The sequence below is a fragment of the Pollachius pollachius genome (assembly GCF_949987615.1).
Source record: "Pollachius pollachius genome assembly, chromosome: 14".
NCBI classification, from domain to species: domain Eukaryota; kingdom Metazoa; phylum Chordata; class Actinopteri; order Gadiformes; family Gadidae; genus Pollachius; species Pollachius pollachius.
This window is the reverse complement of record NC_136947.1, coordinates 3,756,923-3,778,242: the sequence shown is the minus strand read 5'-3', so window position 1 is coordinate 3,778,242 and position 21,320 is coordinate 3,756,923. Positions and strand designations below refer to the sequence as shown.

The window sequence follows — 21,320 nt, the reverse complement described above, 5'->3', positions numbered from 1 at the left end:
GTCCAGGTTCTGCTGCTGCTGAAGGCTACCCAGTAGGTGGTGGGTAAGAGAGAGCGAGAGAGACAGAGAGAGAGAGAGAGAGAGAGAGAGAGCGAGAGAGGACATAAGGAAGAGAAGGGCGGAAGGCAAACAGGAAGGGGAGTGTGGCCCCTTGGGCTCCTATACCCTGGCCCTAGTGACAGGTGCCAGTGCTGCACTGAGGTGAAACTGGAGTGGCCGCAGTGTGATGTTGAGGAGTCATCGCTAAAGTTATGAGGGCAATACACAATGCAGAGAGGAAGAAGAAAGTTTCCCATGCAGAGACCTTGCAGGGACCTGGATTGGACCCGGTGGCTGTCTGTGTATGGCTGTCTGGGATACTGCTTCGTGAGAGGGAGAGAGGAGGAAACTCTAACTCCTGAACTTTTTTCTGGGAATGAAACACATCCAACCGTGTTGTAATCTTGACAAAAATAATATATTCTCAGCTTTCCGTCAGTGTTATTTTTGCCGGAGAGAGTAAATGGATGGGGCCTTATGTTTCAACCGGTTTCATTGGATTACTCTGAGAATCCTCCCCAAAATTTTGCTTGTGTTTTTCCTCAGGCTGTTCACTGATTAAGTTCTTTTCACCTCTAATTTTGGTGTTATAAAGACATACATGAATATGCATTCTGCATAAAGAGCTCTGCAATGCCTGCAATCATCCTTTTAAATCTCACGCCCTTGCTTCTTGAGTCAACTTGTACAAATATTAGGCATATTTCTACTTACTGGATCATGATTGGCTTAATGTATTTGTTGGGACTGAAAATGTGTTTGCAACTGCAAACTAAATCTTTCCCTGTTCAGTTGAAGAGGTATAGGCAGTCTATTGATGAGTTCCACACTTATAACAAGCCGTTAGTCATAGTCATGCTTCAAGGAAGATTAGAGCATACAGAAAAGTTTTCTCCATAAAACTGTTCTTTGACTCCCTCACCCATTACCTACCTCTCATTCCCACCACTCTTGTGAATATATGTGGACTTAGATCATTGCCTTTCATTTCATTAGAACATTAACCTTTTTGCATCCCTACCCAGCCGTCAAATACCTTGTATGTGCCAAGGTACTTTCACAGTAAACCTGGTTCAAGTTTGGCAATTAAACCTGTTTGGCAATCACCCCCGTGTTCTGCCAGAATCTTAGACAGAACATTTCAGGGAATTGTCTAAGTGACTGACAGCAGGCAACCTTAAATCTTTCCTTCTTCGTGCCTGCATGTGAGAGCGGGTGCCTACCCACCCTCACATGCATCCAACCCACACATCCATCTGCCCATCCCTCACACCTCCTTGGCCTGGGTTTCCAGGAGGACCCTTGCTGTGGAATGGCATGTTCACCCACCACAGGGGGTTCAGGAGCCTGGAGTTGCTGTGGAGCTTACCTCATCCTGAGTAATGACCAGAGGATCCCAAAAAAACGTTAACAAATACGGTTTACTGATGTATCAACCCTGCTATGCATTACTGATTATTCTACAATCGAGCCATGACCTAAAGAGCGCAGTACAGACAAGAAATACAGAAGACTCATGGAACGGCTTAAGGCGAGATTACATTTTATTACAAAGTGTCTACAGCTTGGAATCAGCGTGGATAGCAACGAAAGGATCCTCATCTTGGTTGCTGATCTTGAAGTGGGCACGGCCATCGCCGCCCACCTGGATCTGTTTGCCGCTGCACCTTCCGCCATCTTTGTTACCGGAGACGACATCACAGTATGTGCCGCCGGGCATGCCGGTGTTAAGAGTCACATCCAGATTCCTGAGATATAAATTAGAGGATTCAGGTTATCGGGTTATCGGGTTATGGGTGATGGTTGTTATCGTGAATAGCCCTTCTGGTCTGCAGAAACAGTCAAACTAAACACGTTATTTAAATATTACATTTTTGTTGAGCTTTATTTTGTTTTTGAGGCCAAAAGATGATAAAAATTGTGAGAACCTGCCAATTATTTGCTTATTTGAGGGCTTTTAACACCTCTTCGTTGATGCTAAATAAGAAAATGATGATCTTGTTTCAAGCCCAACCCCAAACTATCTGCCGCCCTTACCAGTCGTCGTTGTTGAAGACGATGAAACCACGGTTACCGCGTCCGAAGGCGACCTGGTTGCTCTGGTTGTCCCACCAGTTGGCGTGGGGCTGTCCATTGACCACATTACGGAAGGTTGCCATGTTCCTAGCAGGAGGGAAGCCATCAGACCTTCATGCTGCAACTCATACTGTTGAACATAACTATAAGCATCGTGAATCAAACACAACCGATCTACTGTTTTATAATCAATAATGTTAAGAGCATAAAGTTCAACAAATATATTGAACAAAATGTGTCTCTATGCTGATTAGGAGTTCAAGACTTCACCAAGGGTCCCAGGGTGAACCCGTTTCAATGTAGGAGCCGTACCACCTAGAGCCATAGCGACAGCACTCTGTGTTCTCGGAGGGGGGGGTGCAAGTGCCCTGTCGTCTGCGCTTTGGGGACTCACTTGATCTGACGCCACCTGTGCTCACACACCCAGCCGTCTCCACACGTCTGGTCAGGGTTAATGGGAACCGGCTTGGTGGCTCCGTTGCCGTGGCTTGGAGGACCGATCCAGTCATTCTGGTCCTGATGCGTCGCATGACGGAATGAATGGATGGATGGATGGAAAGATGGGTGGATGGGAATGGTTGGAGGGATGGATAGTTAATGAATAATGAATGAATGGTGAATAAATGACGGATGAATATGTGAACGAATTCCTTAACTAATGGATGATAAGAATAAAAGAGGGATCAATAGATTCCTAAATGGATTGACCCTCATGGCGAATGAATGAGTGAACGAATGAATGAACTCATGGAATGCATGAATGTATGATGCATCTTCTTTCGGAGCCGGAACGCACACATACCTTTCCGTTGACAAAGTTGCGGTCCCAGCGGAAGCTGGACATCACCCTGGCAACTCCGTAGGGGTGAGCGAGCATGTAGGCCACGGCCATCTTGTGGATCCTGGGGTCCCAGAAGGTGGCGATGGCGGCACCACCGGCACCATGGCCCCTCTGGTTGTCGTGGTTGTCGATGAAGACCAGGGCGTTGCCATCGGGCATGAAACCCCATCCCTCTCCCCAGGATCTGTTTCACGTTTTACGGCAGCTGATAAAGTAGCTGTTTGCTTTTTCCAATGCAAGATGTACTGACTTGCAGAAGTTTAATAGCACTTGTACCCAAAAAATAAATCAGAAATTGCTTGTTTGTTAAGAGCAAGGGGTGTGTGTTTTTTAGTAATTTTCAAAGTGGAAGTGGAAAGAAGGTTTCATAACACAGCGAAGGGAAATAACGGATGTCCTACTGGCACAGCATTTTCACAAGAAGCATACTTAGTGTAAGACAGCTTCTCCCCGTTCCATTTGCGGAAGATTGTTCCCAGCCTGGCACCATATTTGAACTCAGTCACTCTTCCAAGATGGAAGTACTCCCTGGACGTAATGGGCTCACCACCGAGATCAATAACCTGAATGCATAAAAAAACACAATACACTCGGTTGACGGGTGAAAAAAGGTCTCCCGAATGATTTTCTGTTTCCGCTGATATTTTTTTGTTATAGCCCCTCACCAGGTTTGCTTTAGAAATCAATCTTCCACTACTTCCACTTGCCCAACCTGTGCCTGTGGATCGATACCAGGTGCATGTGTATTCATGCGCATGTCATTTACCCATGAATATCGTGTGTTAAATGAACCGTAAAGAAAACAGAACCGGCTTCTCCGCCCTTTGCTTTCTTCTCCCAACAAATTAAGATTTACATTTCAACAACTGCTTATTTTTCTTTTGTTTTGGATGGTTGGGGTCATTGCATGTTTGTTGTACTCCAATAAATTACATTAAACATGAAAAAGATAAAGTGGTAAAAATCGACAAATGTACAGATATAAAAAGGTAAAAACTCTTAAAACAAGAAGCCGAGTCAATCCCTGGAGCCGTACCTCCTGGTAGATGAAGGGCCGGGAGCCTCCGGAGAACCACTTGGTGTTGAGGTTATGCAGGCGGCCCAGGGTGTTCTGCAGGTCTCCGGGCCACATGTGCTTGCAGGCATCCACTCTGAAGCCCGCCACGCCCATGTCCACCAGCTTGTTCATGAAGTCGGCCACCTTGCCCCGGACGTAGTCCTTCTCCAAGGCCAGGTCCAGCAGACCCACCAGTCGACAGTCACGCACCTTCAAGACGGCGTGAACACAGAGATATCTGGGCCTGAATTTATGTTTGATTCTTTTTTATAACTTTATTGTTTGATTTTGTTTTCTTGTAAGGCCGGCCAGCTGCTTTAGATAGAGCGGGGGATTTGGACAGCGATTGTTAGTTTAGCTTCCTGGTGCTTGCATATACCTGTATAGCCTGAACATTAGGAAAGGCTATGTTTTGTGAATTGAATGCAGCTGTACTATGCACCAGCGATATAATAAGAACGTTATGAGATATACATGTAAGGGCTGACTACTACAGGATATATGATATTGAAATAGATTATTGTAGCTTAAGCAGTGGTTGATAGCACCCTACCTCGGCATTCAAACTGAGTCTGTCCCATTAATACCATTATTACATCATTTTGAATTTGAACCCAAGCCAACTCGACATAAAGAGCTCCCTTTTTCACTCTGATATGAGGGAACGCTCCTCTGATGAATGTTAACAAATAGAACCATCCGAGGCTGCAGCCGTTTGTTCGGAACAAGCCTTCCTGACTTTAACCTGACCCACAAATGACTCTCATTCATCGGGCATCCTTCCCCATGGACACTCATCCACTGAATACCTGATTGGCATCCCCATAGTTCTCGATGTTGCCGCTGCCCGTCCGGCACTTGTGGTCGTTGAAGTCCATGTTGGTGAAGGGGATGCTGGGGAAGTCCTTCCTGCTGGCACTGAACCAGCCCCCACACGAAGAATGGGTGCCCTCTCCACCACCGGCACCACACATGTGGTTGATCACCACGTCCACGTAGATGTTAACCTGCCCAGTGACAGGGGGTGGGAGGGGGAGAAAGATAAGGTAGTCTTAGTGATTGATTTTACACCGTCATCGCTCCTTAGATTGAATGCTGTTGATTGCTAGATTGCGATTGCGGGTATTTAGCTCCTTCTGTTTTATTACTAATGTAATTAACTTAGCGTTGGCACTTAGATAAGCACCATATAAATACAGTGGATACATTCTTATTGCTCTCAATAAGCTTTTGTATTGTTGTTATCGTATTGTTATCATTATAATTATTATTAATGTTGACTGAGTAAAGATGCTTCTAGAAGCACAAGCAGCACTCTTCATACTCTTGCAATCATTACATTTGTGTTCCTTTTGTGTTTGACTTGGTGGTTTGGCTTTCTTGTTCCTTGGAGGAGCCACATATATCACACGGTTAACCGCTTGAAACTATGGCGTTAATAACAAGCCTGGGATCTTAAAAATTGAGATTTATATTATGGCGCTGAAGCCCAACAGTGTGCAATGGCAACCTGGGAGATTTTTATATTGTTTTTATGTGGTTGTACCGATGGATGTTGTATTATTTTATCTTTTTCTTTATCACAACCTTTTATATTAATCCATAAAACCACCCGTCAAATATTTTTTTGTTTCAATGGATATTATCGAGCATGAAATAGGCTTGTTTTGTCTCATTCACTTTACAACAGGTGCTCACTGCTAAGGGTGTGAAGGGTCATAAAGCAGGGGTCAACGAGGTCCCTGATAGGACACAAAAAAACACTTGAGTGTGACGCAGCGTTAGTCGTGGTGGTTCTGCCTTACCCCGACGTTGTTGCATCTGGTGATCATGTCTCTGAGCTCGTTCTCGTTACCCGAGCGGGAACACAGGTTGTAGCCGGTGGGCTGGTACCTCTGCCACCAGGGATACCACGGGCTGGTCAGTGTGATGTGTTCATTAGGAGGGGAGATCTGAAACACAGTGCACGTGCCATGAAAACCCACCATCCAACACCAATCCACAGTCAGTGCATCGAGAGTTCAGCGCATGCCGTTAACCCTCAGACACTGAACCAGAAGGCATGGACCTTTCTTTATGCAGGTTATCAACAATTTAGGCCGTTTGTGTATACTGCATGCGCTTCGAGCTATTTGTTACATAAAACGTTTTTGTTCTGTGTCCAGATTCAGAACAAAAGAGATAGCTTCTACCGATGGCAAATGCAGGGGTACATCATAAAGTATGTTATGTATTTGAAAAAAATACAACTAATACAAAAGCCAGTGAAAAAAAGTCATGAATAAGCCATACAAAATGTAGACAGAAAATGAAATATCAATGTAGAATCATTAGTCATTATTCCTACCAATGACGAAACACATTGATTTCGTCAATGCTATTCAGACAGGCCTGCTGTCAATGGCGGTTTTACACGGGGGGCCTATGGGGGCCTGTGCCCCTGTAGACATGTCCCTGCCCCCCCCCCCCCCGTGTCCCCCTGTGCTGACCAAATAAAACAATTATGATTTTACTGATTTTACCGAACTAATGCGACGCAATGTTCTACACGGGTAAATTAGAGCATCGCACCCATGTCAGTATCCTTGCTAGGTCTAGGCTACACAATGTTGTGATGTTAACCACATATTTTCATCGATTTTGGCTGTTGCATTGGGATAACAAATACATTTGAGTAAGCTATCTGCCCGTGTTAAGTAGGGAGGGATGGTTATGCAACGAAATGTAATGCATGGCCCAACGTTTTGTTTCTTCTAATAGCAGCTATCATGAAATGAGGAAAGAACAGTAGAACAGGGAAGTTTCCTTGGAGCTCTTTATGTGCAATGTGTGCGAGATTGCTGTAACGCTTCCTGTAAGCTCAGCCTCTTGGGAACACAGTTTCTCCACACTGAAACTGATCAAATAAATAGGAAATGGCACATTGTTTTGCACTTCGTACCCTGGAGTTTTTTTTCACATTGACACACAGTATTTTTACCCTGTACTTTATTTTTTACTTTTTATTTCTAATGGCCCTACCTCTTTTGGAAGCTTGTATAAAACACATTTTTATACGATTTTGATGATTTAGGGCATAAGCTCCATCAATTTAAGACAGTTTGACCGAAAAATGCAGACTGGTGAAGTTATAAACTCTAGTACAAATTAAATGTTTGATGATTTTAAAGTTAAATAAAGTTTATAATCTTTAAATATCATATTTTGCCATTTATTTTGTGGCCCTCTGGTTAAACAATGGTCCTTCCTTGTCCCCCCTAGTCAAATATATTTGTCTAGAACCGCCACTGTTAGTGTCTCTTTTGTGAACAGGTGCAGGTGTACATAAGAAAGAATAAATAATAAATAACCAAAGTATGTTGGTTATTTAAAAAGTATAAAACTAATACGAAAGCCATCGACAGAAACAGCCATGAATAATCCATACAAATGTAGACAAAATGAAATAACAATATAGAAAGAGGCGCTATCCGTCATTTTTCTTACAAATGACAAAACACATTGATTTCGTCAATGCCCCAATGCTATTCAGACAAGACCTGCAGTATTCTCCAACCTGGCTAAACAACCGTGCGATAGAACACAACTGTCACAGCGTACCTGAACTCCAGCATAGCCGTTGGGGGCCAGGAAGCGCTCGCACTCGGCAGCGATGTCCGCCCAACGCCACTCGAACAGGTGGACGATGGCCGTCCTGCCGTGCTTGGTGTGGGGGTTGTGTTGAGCGGCGCCGAGCCCCAAGAGGGCTAACAGGATAAACAACTTCATGACGTCCTATGGAAGTTGAAGACGCGAAAATCGCCGGTATGTAGCGAGAGTGCTCGCCTGGGCATTATATACTTGCAGGGTTTTTTAATCCGACCAATTAGGAGCCTGGTGAGCATCAATACTTTGCCTGCCGGGCAGCTGTGCTCACTCGTGTTTTTCACAGGGTCCCTGGTTATTATCTTTTTTTTGGATTCAAGAGCAAATGAGGGCGGAAGATATCAAAAACCTTTGAGAAACAAGACCAATGTTTGTGTTTTTACAGATCCTTCAAAAGATGATTGAACTCATATTTTTGAGAGATACTAGACTGCATATTTATACTTTGTAGGCCTGCGTGTTTGTGCTTTCTTTTAGTTTTGCCTTGTTTTTTTTTGTTTTCACTCCTTTGAATGAATGCAAAACCACAATATCTATTTTTTTCATATTCTTTTAACCCAATGCACAATTCTTTTTTGCACTTTAAATATGTGATGTTGAAAAATGATATCACTTTCTCACGGTAGCCCTTTTGAGGTATTATGTGTGTGTGTGTGTGTGTGTGTGTGTGTGTGTGTGTGTGTGTGTGTGTGTGTGTGTGTGTGTGCGCGTGCATGCCTGCAGGCATGTTTATGCAGGCATGAACGTGTGCATGCATGTTTGTGTGTGTCTATAAATATCCAGTAGGTTTTCAGGGATTACGTGTGTGACCTGACCTTAATGTATTGCAAAATGGGAAAGCGGCCCCCCTACTGATGAGATAACGCTTTATGAAACACTCAAAGGGGTTATGTTATGTGGAGCTGACCTTGGCATGGATTTTTCTGTTTGTTTATTGATTATGGCTTCTGTTTTGGAAATGTCCACGTCAGAAATAGTTTAAGTGTATTTTTCCCCGTCATATATCATTGTGTCACATATTAAATGCTGAATGCCTGATTTTAGTTGAGCTGGTTGACCAGTTTTAGCAATAGGTCTGCCTAGCCTGTTGAAGACGCCGGTCACGCTCAATGTTTTCACAGGTAGGCGGGTATTTACGGATTTATTTTTCATTTTTCCTAGCATTTGAAAAAAAAAGACAGCATAACTATAATATATTCAATATAGGAATCATTATTATGAGAAAATCCTTGAATAACCTCCCCATTGTGAGTGTATACTACAACCCATGCCCGACACAGATAAGGTGCTTTTCTCAGTGTCAAAGTTCGACCATGCAAGAAGCAACGTACACACATAGGTTTTCACACAGGAGCTCCCCTCTCTGACCTGAAACAGGTGCACATTCATTGCACAAACATTAATTTTCCCAGGAAAATGGCTTTTTACTCCAAGGGGTACATTGAGAAACTAAAGTGTAACCGTGCTGGGCGAGCGGCATAAGGTTACGCTGGAGGCAAGCCGAAACACAGGGGGAGAAAGATACCACATTTCTCCTCATAGTCACACGAGAGCATAGCGTATTTAATATTCACACAAGACAAACTCGTAAAAATGTTTATTCTCAATTTTTATTTGTATGCCTCTGGAGTACCCCCAAAATGGCCACAAAGAAAAAAAACATTTTATTCATGGTAGATTATTAATGACTCTGTGGTCCGTATTAAACTGATTACAGTTCTAGAGAGCACGTGGATTGCTCTCCAGGAAACTGTGAGTTAGGACAGGGGTGGTGCAGCACACTTTGACACGACACTAGCTCCCCCAACGGATCCAACATGATATTGCCAGCCACATTTATGCGGCGGTGATGTCTTGTTGCTGTAGGTTTATAAATATATCAAGATTTTCATGTTGAAATAACAAAAACACATGATTCATATAGAAACTTGTTTAGAGATCGCTGCCTAATTATTAAAGCTGGGTGTCATTTCAAACGTATCGTGGCAGAGACTTCTAGCACACTGGAGTCTTGCCTGCAGGTAGCCCACTAAATGTCATCAGGGCTTGTAAGTGTGCTGACCTGTTTTCAATGATTTCCAGATATAGGCCCAGGGATGTACTCCAGTGCCGCTCTGTGGTGCAGCCAGCACACACACACACACACACACACACACAGTCACACACACAACCACACACACACACACAGTCACACACACAACCACACACATACACACAGGCAGGCACTACCACACACACAAACACACACACACACACACACACACACAAAGACAAATGCATACACACACACACACACACACACACACAGTCACACACACAACCACACACACATACACACAGGCAGGCACTACCACACACACACACACACACACACACACACACAGGCACAAGCACAGGCACAACCACACACACACTCACACACATACACACACAAACAAACACACACAGACCGAAAGACAAACTCACACACAAACGCACACACACGCACACGCGCACATACACACACACACACACACACACACACACACATACACACAGGCAGGCACTACCAAACACACACACACACACACACACACACACACACACACACACAGGCACAAGCACAGGCACTACCAAACACACACACACACACACACACACACAGGCACAAGCACAGGCACAACCACACACACACACACACACATACACACACAAACAAACACACACAGACCAAAAGACAAACTCACACACAAACGCACACACACGCACACACACACACACACACACACACACACACACACACACACACACACACTCCTCAAAGCCAGCAGCCTCACCCCTGCAGAGAACTTCAGTCGCATGCGCTCATCGGACCTGACACACACAGGGAACGGTTCCGGATCACCTCCCTCAGTGAACCCTCTCTGAGTTGCCTTCATGTAAATGTCCAGGAGCCAGATAACTTTATGGCTGGATAGAAACACACACACACACACATACCCGCGCACACACACACACACACACACACACACACACACACACACGACACACACACACACACACGACACACACGCACGCACACACACTAACACACATACCCACACACAAACCGACACACATACACACGCACACACACTTGCACACACACACACGCACACACACATGCCAGCCTGGGGGGAGCGCCACCGTGAAGTGCTGGCAGAAATGGTGTCATTTACAAGGATGATTGGCAGCTATAAAAGTGCATGGAATGAAACTTTGACAAGGGACAACAGAGTTTTGTTCTTTTATATGTGAGGGGATAATACGGAAATAAAAACAGTACAAATAGTACAAATTTGACAAACATAAACCTTAACTATATAGTAATGATTCTGTAATTTCTTTAGGAAAGTATATGTATTTGAATGATCAATATTAGCAGGGGCTGATAATGAATAATCAACAATTCATTAATACAAAAGAATACAGATGGTTTTTCAAATAAAACCTAATAATAATTTAAAATCAAAAAGAAAAAGGATTAATGGAAAAGACGACAAGTAATTAGCATCCTTTACCTTGTTCAGCATACTATGATTTTCGTTTATTCCAGCCAACATATTACTCACAGGGCTAATCCAGGGTAGTGCGGTGTCGTCGCGCCATCTTGTGCCACCTACGCCCTGCTCAACATCTGCCTTATTTCATGCAGAATGGACTTTATTTTTATCTCCACAGACTTCCCTTCAGACCGGTCTCAGACCGTCTGAGCCTTTGTCTGAGCTGTTCAGTGCAAACCATCTGCCCTTTGAGTTGACATTCTGTACAATAGTGAATTACAAATGTATTGTAATGCAGATGTTACCAAATTAAAATAAAAATTGCCCCTGCTCAGTCTGTTTGATTCCCAACTTTTAAACACAATGGGTTAAGTAGTAGTCTGTTTAGTATGCCAGTCGTCATTTCATTATAATATAACAACATCTTTTTTCATATTGAATGAACTTGAACTAACACGGAGGTGAACTCTTGCTTCCAATTAACATAATTTTCATCATCGTATTGCCACTACTACTTCACATTTCAAAAGATGAAGGCTGAATTTAGCTATTCACTGTGTGGGTATTTAAATGACCACTATCTTTTCTTTCACGTATTAACCTATCATGAGAACACAAACGCTCTAAAGACAGGAGCTCTATATTGATCTGCCTTGCATTACAGCTTTTATTATTAATAACACAAGTGATATGCATCGTATAACCACTGAGCAAGGTTCTTTGATGCACTTGATGTCAGAGCTCGGTGTGAGCACTAATCTAAATTGTAGCTAACTAAATGTTGCACTAAAGGGACACAATAGTTTGGATGTTTATTTAGGTAAATTCACAAAAGGTTGCTGATATTGGAATTTCAAATATTATTGACAATATTAACAACAACATTTTCCACGTACATATAAGTATATATCAGGTTATAGCTGATACATAGAAAGACAATGAAATAAAGATTTGCGTTCAAGGACTGATTTGACTTCCACACTCTTGCGGCAAACAGCTGCTGCATGCGTTCGCCTACTGCGACAGCATAGAGCACATGGCGCCCTCTGCTGACCAGAAGGCACATGCTTCATAACCAAAGAGTCGTGTTCTCCACGCCTTGGAAACCTTCAACCATTGGAAACTTCTTAACTATAAAAAAAAAAAAAAAACACGACAGAGTAAGATATCCCTATTCCAAATGTACAAACTGTCCTGCGTTCTTTGTAACAGGAAATACGTGTGCCAGAGCGTCTCTGCATGGCTCCCGTGTCTGATGATGAATCACAGGCCTCCCTGGGTCTCCGGTGGGATGAGGAGGAGGCAGCATCATCTCTACAGGAGCGTTTCGTTACCATGGTACAGGCGAAGACCATTGGCTCTACTTACTGTTTTTTCCCCATGGGTCTCCCCTCCTCAATATTTCCAGCCTGACTGGGGCTGTCATGGACTTTATTTTCCGCTACAAGGACAGCGTGGAGCCATACCTCCAGAGGGGATGAAGGGAAGTTTTAAGCAGGGACAAAGCGCCTCTTTCATGGCCCACTCTGGGTGAAAGCAGGTGAGGAGGGGAGACTCGGCAACCAACCTCCCACCCCCATTTCCTCACGGCTCTGTCATGGGAAAGAGTGGGAGAAGCAAGGAAATGTGTGCGTCCGACCCTCAGTGGGTTTGCTTAGCATAAGCAGATGACGAAAGGGGAGAGAGAGAGGGAGGGAGTGTGTGAGAGAGAGAGTGAGAGAGAGAGAGATGCGGAAAGACCTTTAGGCTAAATTAGAGGTGTGGGGGGGGGGGGGAGAATGCGAGAAAAACACAGCAAGAAAGAGTATGAGCGATAGGAATGAGGAATGTGAAATATATAAATAGAAGGAAGGGAGGGGCTGAGAGAGAGAGAGAGAGAGAGAGAGGCGATGGAAGGTGGGTGCCTCTCTGCCCACAACAAAGTGCATGACATCATCAAAGGCACAAAGCACGCTGGGATATGTTTAAATCGAGTCTTCAGACAACGTTCTCCACCCAAGGTGTATCGACAATCAATCAAGAATCCTGTTGTGCGAGGTAAAAGAGAGCTCACGGGGGTAGAAGACCCAGCCGGCATTGTGATTGGCTCATCCACTAGAAGAGCATCAGCTGCATGAGTAATTCTATACCTGGGCTGCAATCAGTGACATTGCATCACGCACATTGATTCCGTACAACAGTGTACTGCTGGAAGTTTGAATCACCCCCGCCCCCCTCTTGTAAATAAGCGGGTTTTTTTCGAACAGAGGGGGGATGGGTCGGGTGGGGGTATTTTTCTAGGTGTGCATGCCTATAGCAGCGAGCAGAATGCAAGTAAGCCCTGTAAAGTAGAAAGAGATTCTCCGGCTCTTCTAATGGAAACTTTCAGCAGGGCTTCCGTCTTTCTCTCTCTTTCTCCCTTTCTTTTTTCCCCCCTGGATGATATGTTGTGCAGATGTTGGGAAAAGATTTCCATCTCACTGCAAAGAATAACAGGGGCGGGCGGAAGTCCTCCAGGAGATATTCACGGTCTAAGACTTGCGAACGCGCACGCTCCACAAACACAGTTCCAGACACACGTGCATGCACGCGCGCACATACACACACACACGCACACACACACACACACACACACACACACAGGAACACACACACATACATAAATACATACAGGCACACATGCAGATACACACATTTGACTATTTTGCAAAGGCTTGTTTGTTTGGAGACACATGCTTTCCCACATTCCGATAATTAGCAGAACACATGTCCGTTGTAATCCATCACAGGGAGAGAGTTGCATGCAATCGGTAGCATTTAGGGTTGCCGTTGCATTCAGAATATACCATAGACGTGTGTGGATTGTGGTGACTCGCATCACCTCTCACATTCACCTTCCCATGGAGTGTTTCTCCGGACTGTTAAATAGGCTACAAATCTTCCCTCACATACTTTGTAACGAGAACCATTTGAGGTATTTTAGAGAGCCGACAGGCTATCCATAGGCTGTCGCACACAAGAATGAGCAATAATAACCCTTCATATAAGGGGAGCCCATTCTCTGAGCTGCCTGCTGGCCCTGGCTGGAAAGTTATCCGCGAGGAAAAATGTAAAAAAAAAAAAAAGAGAAAAAAAAATTACAGATGGAGTCAATTTTATGATCCTCTTTCACAGTAGTCAGCGGGAAATTAAAGGTTTGCTTTCATGGTACCAAGCCGAGCTCCAGTTTTACTGTGAGCAACATTCCCCGGCGTGTAGCTTCAACGCTTTGCAGCCCCGGCTCCAGCATTCACTTCTCCTACCATGCATTCAGCGGCCTACTGTTTGCACTTCAGAAGATAGGGAACTAAAGAGGTTTGGATTATGCCCCCTGGGGTATCCCGCTCTGATACATCAGAGCGGCCCTTTAGCTATTATTACCAAAATTTCAAAAATCCACACACTTACAAAAGAATAGCCCGTGGTGGGAAAGAGAGGGTGTGGGCACATTATTTCCAAATCAGAGCAAGTCATGGCCTACAGTGAACGACGCAGTGGATTTCTGTGAGAGTGGAGAGAATGGAGCGCCCCGGCTCACCCAACGTCCTCCCTCCCCCTACCTACCAATCCCCTCTTCACCCCCTCCCCTTCACCCACCCCCCTTCCCAACCTCTTACAGCCTGACAGTGAGGGTTGTCTCAGAACTCCTCTTTTCCATGATATCACTCCTGGCTTTGAGGCACACAGAGAGAGAGAGAGAGAGACTATGATTTTTATGTTATGTTATTTCCCCCTCACCTTAAAAGAAGGGGGGGGGGGGGGGGGGAATGCATAAGAAGAGCTCCTGCCTTGGTTAGGCGTAGCACACGAAGAAAAGGGTGAAGCACGCAGACACCTTTCAAATAACACCGCATCAGCCTGCCTCGCTTTTATCCGGCAAACGCCGTGGCATTCACTCTGAATTCACCGCCTGCATTCGGCCCCGAGACAAGAGAAGCCTCTCGAATATACCGCTCCTTCCCCCGACGCACTGCGGGATACCTTGTTATATCTCGGTGCAGCGGGGCACCCCCTTATACACAAATGCTCCTCGGATGATGAGGTGAATTCTGTGGACGCCGAGCTCACGCGGCGAGCGGTGAGCAGGAAAGGCAGCGACCGCCCATCCCCCGCCCCCCTACCCTCTGTTGAACCACGGTAGCAAGCAGCGCCGGTACTGAGCAATATCTACTGCACTTTTTTAATTGGACTGCAGCACAGCCAGGGCCCTACAAAAAGCCCTCGCCGGCGTCTGGGAGAAATAGATGAACGTCCTCGGCGAACCGGTGGCAATGTGCGAGACAGATGTTTCTCTGCGGCACAGGAGCTAGCTAAACATCACCTGCATCGACTCTTCTCTTCTTCTTTTTCGTTTTTTTTGTCTTCCCCTCGAGGAAAAAATAGCTTAGTCTTTAAAGGGATAGGTCGAGGTATACAGGGCTCCGTCGCGTCTTAAAGAGCATGTGGTGTGTGTATATATAGCATGCTGGGGGCTGTGTCGTGTGTGTGTGTGTGTGTGTGTGTGTGCATGTGTGTGTGCGCGCGCGTGTGTGTGTTTGCGTGTGTGAGTTTGCTATTAAGAGTGTAAAGATATGCCGCCTGGCTGCACGGCTTGTTACAAAAAAATAATTCCGTGCCAAGTGTGTTTGTTCAGCTCTTTATCACGATGGCGGTCTCAAAGGGCTTCACAGGCCCGTAACTTGGTTTTTTATAAGGAACAACAACAGAGCCCGTCTCTCTCCCTCACTCAGACAGACACGAGGAGGAACTCCCAAAGGAGCGGAGAAGCCTTGAGAAGAGCCGCATAATTAAGGGTGTGCGTCTTCGTGGGATGGATGGCAACAGGTATGAAACGCTATGAAAAGGCGCTCCGTGCCTTTAAACAGGCTCAGCCCACCGCTTTGGTCCCCAGGATGCTTTATTTGTTCAGGGATATGAAGGGTAGCACCAGCCCTTGGGTGGTGTGCTCCAAGATGCTGTCATCAGTGGGCCCAGGTCCCACTCTCAGTGCCATAACGGTAGCCAAGCCTTACCTCCCTCCGAAGCACTTGCAAGCACACACACACACACACACACACACACACACACACACACACACACACACACACACGTGTAAATACTCAAGCACACACACACACACACACACACACAAACACTCACAGACACACGCACACACACACACACACACACGCACACGCACACACACACACAGACACACACGTCACTCACGCGCACACACACACACACACACACACACACACGTACACACTGTATCTCACGCTCGCACACACAAACACACTTCATGGGAAGGGGCACACTTTCTTGCAGAGTAAGGGAACAATGGGAGACAAAGAGCGCTGTGTGCTGTGCCGGGCTGCGGCTGTTAGAAGTACATTCCACGCACAGGAGATCAGGGTCCGGATCTCGCTGAGAACGAGGCTCTCATTCTAGCGTCGCAAAATACCGAAGCTTCACCGTGCTACAGAGGTGAACGTCGACGTAGCCCGTAGTGCGCCTCACAGCGGCAATACCACAGGAAAAAGAAAAGGGCTTAAAAAGCACCGGCACTTTGTTAGCACGAAGTGTGATTGATGGCCGACGCTGGGGGGACACGGTGCAAATCCTCTGACTCTTGCTCTCATTTCTCCTTCTTCACTTGGTTGCCGGGCTGGCTTAAACATACACACATGGAGTATTAATTAAGGAACAAAGCTCCCTCTCTTTTGCTCTCTCGCTCTTTCTCTCTTTCTCTTTTTTTTATACTTGTCTCAATCTGTCTCAGAAGGGGAGATGGAGGAGATCAAGAATGAGGAGGAGAGAGAGAGAGAGAGAGAGAGAGAGAGGGGGGTGAGAGAGAGAGAGAGAGAGATAGAGAGAGGGGGGGGGGAGAGAGAGACAGAGAGAGACAGAGAGGCAGATAGACAGAGAGAGAGAGAGAGAGACAGAGTGAGAGAGGGGGGGAGAGAGAGAGAGACAGAGAGACAGAGAGAGAGAGATTAATGTTTTAAAAGCACTGAAGGAAGCCAGTGGCATATTGAAGTGTTTTTAACCCAGTTTCCCACTGGAGCCATGCTGTGCTGCTCTGGGGTGTATTTCAGGTTTCAGAACACAGCGAAGACGTACATCTGTCTCAGGGAGCTCAGAAGAGGCTCTCTGTAATGCACCTAGGGCTCCTCCATTTCATTCTCCTTTCTATATTGACTTGCGGTCCAGTATTCGACCTAGAATTTTAACATAAAAAGCAGACAGTATTTGCTTGGTTAACTGCATCCTTTTGTCGAGGAAATTGGGTTTTATTTAACACTCATCACGTATCTGAGTGTTAGGTATAGTCAGACTTGTTGACCCTGGCCCCGTCACACAGACACACACACACACACACATACACTGTCGCATGAAAGCACACACGCACACAAACACACACACATACACTGTCGCATGAAAGCACACATGCACACAAACACACACACATACACTGTCGCATGAAAGCACACACACACACAAACACACAAAAACACAGACAGACAGACGGACAGACGGACAGACGGACAGACGGACAGACAGACAGACACACACACACACACACACACCAGACAGACACAGATATTCAGGAAGTAAATGTTGGAGAACATTCACGAAGCATTCTAAGGGGATGCTTTCCCAGGTCCCTCTGCTAAGTTCTGAGAGTTTATTGAGTGAGCATTACCTTGTCTGAACCCTTTCTAACTGTGTTTTCGTAATCTACAAATATTAATCTTTAATCTGTAAACTTAAATTCACAGAGGCCCATGCTACTTCACGCATGTTAACACATCAGTGCATTTTTAAGTGAAGTTGGTTTAATGTACTGTCGTTCTGAACACTTAATTGCAGTTTTGAATTTCCACCACTAGGGGCCCCCCTCGAAACTCGCGCCGTGCGACAAATTGCCTCTCTGCCCTTCTCGAATAACCAATGACTCCGTGTGCTCAGTCTGGAATTGGTCGGTGCGTTTATTGGCTTCACAAACGGTAGTGCTCTTTTGTTGGGACGCTTGTGTAATCACAGCAATTTGTGTGTGTGTGTGTGTGTGTGTGTGTGTGTGTATGTGTGTGTGCGTGCGTGCGTGCGTGCGCGCGTGTGTGTGTGTGGGTGCGTGCATGCGTGCGTGCGTGTGTGTGTGTGTGTGTGTGTAGGTGCGTGTGTGTGTGCGCGCGCAGGCGTGTTCATGCGTGTGTGCCTGCACGTGTTCTCGCATGTCATTGCTTTTAATCAAAACATTCAGAATCCTGTCGACTTTCCCTCTTATTTCCCTACTAAATCATCCTATAAAAAAAATGACATGTCACTGAGTTCTGCTGACTTTTTAACATGCCTGCAGTTCTCTACGCTCCGAGCCAACCCCATAATCCCGGGGCATTATTAAGTGTATGTGTGTATGGACATAGCTGGGAGAAAGTGAGGGCCCCAGCAGCAGTCTGTCGGCATTAGCGATGCTCAAGCCTTAAAGACAGCCCGGTGATGACGACATGTTAGCAGTTCCACCGAGCAGGCTAGGCGTTTCACGGTTTCATTTGTCAAACTAGGGTCTTTCTTGGTCGAGATGTTTGCCTTTTTTTCCTCCCTCTTTTTTTTTTTATGTGTCATTTTCCCTCGTGCGCATGGTCTGTTGTTGAAAGTTGAAATTGTTGTTGCTCTGCCACATTTTTGGGGCTCAAAATCTTTTCAAACAGAGTCAAACTTGTGGCTTTCCGTTCACGCTCCTATCTGACACCCAGTGCTTAAACCGACTACAATGTGTCCACATTTCTCCTGAGCTTACACCAAACAAAAGTCTAGAAAGTATAGCTTCTAACTCTGTCTGCGGTTATTTGTGCATATGTGTCAGTGTGTGTTTGCGTGCGTGCGTGCCTGCGCACATGTGCATGTGTGGCATGCTCACATACCAGTGAGTTTAAGGCGTGGACGGTTGTGGATCTGCTCAAAAGGTTTAAGCCTACATGTGATTTTCGACGTTAAATTTGTTCCAAGCCATCAATTTGGTGAGATGCCCTTGTCCTGCTGGCCAGTAATAAACATCTATTCCGGTTTCATCCAGTGCACTGGAGCTAACCGCACGCAAACATGTGGCAGCACGCCCTTTGCCACCAAAAGTAGAATCCTATATGCACGCCTATTATACGTCTTATGGAAGATGTGTGATTCAGGGGCAGCAATCTGGTGCCTTGGGAGCCAATGCTGGGACTAAATAGGCTCAGTGGGCTTCCTGCATTGAACAGAGACTTTTTCTGTACAGCCTTCAGTATCTTACATTCAATGGGCTTCACCGGCGGTTTATTTTTCGGTGTCTTTCTTTAATGATAATACTTCTCGACCCTCAGAGCTGTCACATCATATTCACTGCATCCATCCCAGGCACGCCAGACATAGTTTGGTAGGCAAGGCAATGTGTTGCTAGGTATCACCAGATTGGTTTCATCCACCACGGAGACTTGATCTTGGATTTGAGGGGATTGTAGTCATTTTCGAAAGAAAATGAAACAAAAATAAAAACTTTGGTCAGATTGTTGCTCCCTTTGAAACACACATGCACACTATTTGATTTGTTATCCAACCAGATCTTATTTTTTTGTTATAGCTGAAAGGTTAGCCTTGTATTGCCCATAGAGAATAGAAAATCACTTTGAATATGGACCACAGCACTGAAGAAATAAGAAAAGGTTATATATTCTTAGCTTGTGCTGTCTTTTTATTCAGTAGAAGACAGCTCTTTCATATGGTTTGGGTTTGAGATAAGAGATCCCTTTAGCTATGCTTTAATAGTTGAATGGATCGTGTTGCTGCTAATATGATTCTGCTCCAAACACGACTAACTCATTTTTAAATATCTTACTGGCCAGAAGTGTTGAGAAATATTATTATAATTTATACCATACTACATAAAATACTTTACATAAAGGTACATTTATTAACCACTAATTCATTTAAATGAATGCAGTAATAAGCACAATTATACAGCATTAGCATAGGGATAAGGGTTAGGTTCACTGGATAAGGGTTTAGGGTTGGGCTAGCCCTGAACCTATTCAATAATGTATAAATAAACCTTAGATAAGATGACAACCATGACCTAAGTTAACATGAACATTAAATACAATTAGTTCACTGTTAATTAACTGTTAATTAATGATACTTTGTTAGTTAACATATTTAACAGTAAAAAAAAAAATGTTGCAAAGTGTTACTCATATTATGTTAAAAACCCATGCTGTGACACATTCTCTTGCAATGAGTGACACCAGCCCTACACCAGGGACCTATGCAAGGTTTTCCTCACAGCTCAAAAGTTTTTTTTTCCAGTTGGAGACGAGTCATCTCGACCTTCTGCCACTAGTAAAATGAACCCAATAAAATATGCAATGAAAATTCTCTTCATGCGCACGTTTTCCAAATCAATCCGCATTCACGCCCAATTGCATTGTTTCAACCCGTAGCCTCTCTGGATCGGAATCTACGATCTGAAATCAGTCAGAGCGGTCGGAGCTGGACTCGGTCCCGGCTCTTCGGTACAGGTCTGTACGGTTGACAGGAAAAAATGAAACATAGAGGGAAAAAATGCTACCTGCACTGTGGTAAACGCTCCGCTGTCTTTGGAAACAGTGACACTCCTATTGAGGGAAACGAGTCCACATGCGGGAATGTGCTCTGCTTCTCTCCCTCCTGCTTAAGTGATTCCAGACGCCCTCCTCCTGCTATCGGGTTTGCGGGCGTGCGTTTCTGTGCGTGTGTATGTATGTATGCATGTATGCGCGCGCGCGCGCGCGCGTGTGTGTGTGTGTGTGTGTGTGTGTGTGTGTGTGTGTGTGTGTGTTTGTGTGTGTGTGTGGGGGGGAGAGAGTGTGAGTTTGAATGTGTGTGTGTGTGTGTGTGTGTGTGTGTGTCCTTGCTGTGTCCTACACACAGCAAGACCCACATTGTGAGTGCGGTTGCACGTGCAGGGGGCACACCCACGCAGGCTCACCCACTTTCATGTGCAAGCTCTCTCTCTCTCTCTGGCTCTCTCTGGCTCTCTCTCTCTCTCTCTCTCTCTCTCTCTCTCTCTCTCTCTCTCTCTCTCTCTCTCTCTCTCTCTCTCTCTCTCTCTCTCTCTCTCTCTCTCTCTCTC

General features: G+C 45.2%; 1 protein-coding gene across 1 annotated transcript; it reads right to left on the bottom strand.

The window, feature by feature from the left end:
• Window positions 1-1,597: 1,597 nt before the first annotated feature.
• Window positions 1,598-7,801, bottom strand: LOC307086362 (alpha-amylase; the record flags this gene model as incomplete). Its single annotated transcript, XM_079751551.1, has 9 exons — window positions 7,614-7,801; window positions 5,819-5,965; window positions 4,823-5,020; window positions 3,993-4,223; window positions 3,386-3,519; window positions 2,918-3,140; window positions 2,510-2,631; window positions 2,077-2,202; window positions 1,598-1,787 (listed from the first exon to the last, which is right to left on the bottom strand). The coding sequence occupies exons 1-9, from the start codon at window positions 7,779-7,781 to the stop codon at window positions 1,598-1,600; spliced, it is 1,539 nt and encodes a 512-aa protein (XP_079607677.1). The 5' UTR covers window positions 7,782-7,801.
• Between the last annotated feature and the right edge of the window lie 13,519 nt (window positions 7,802-21,320).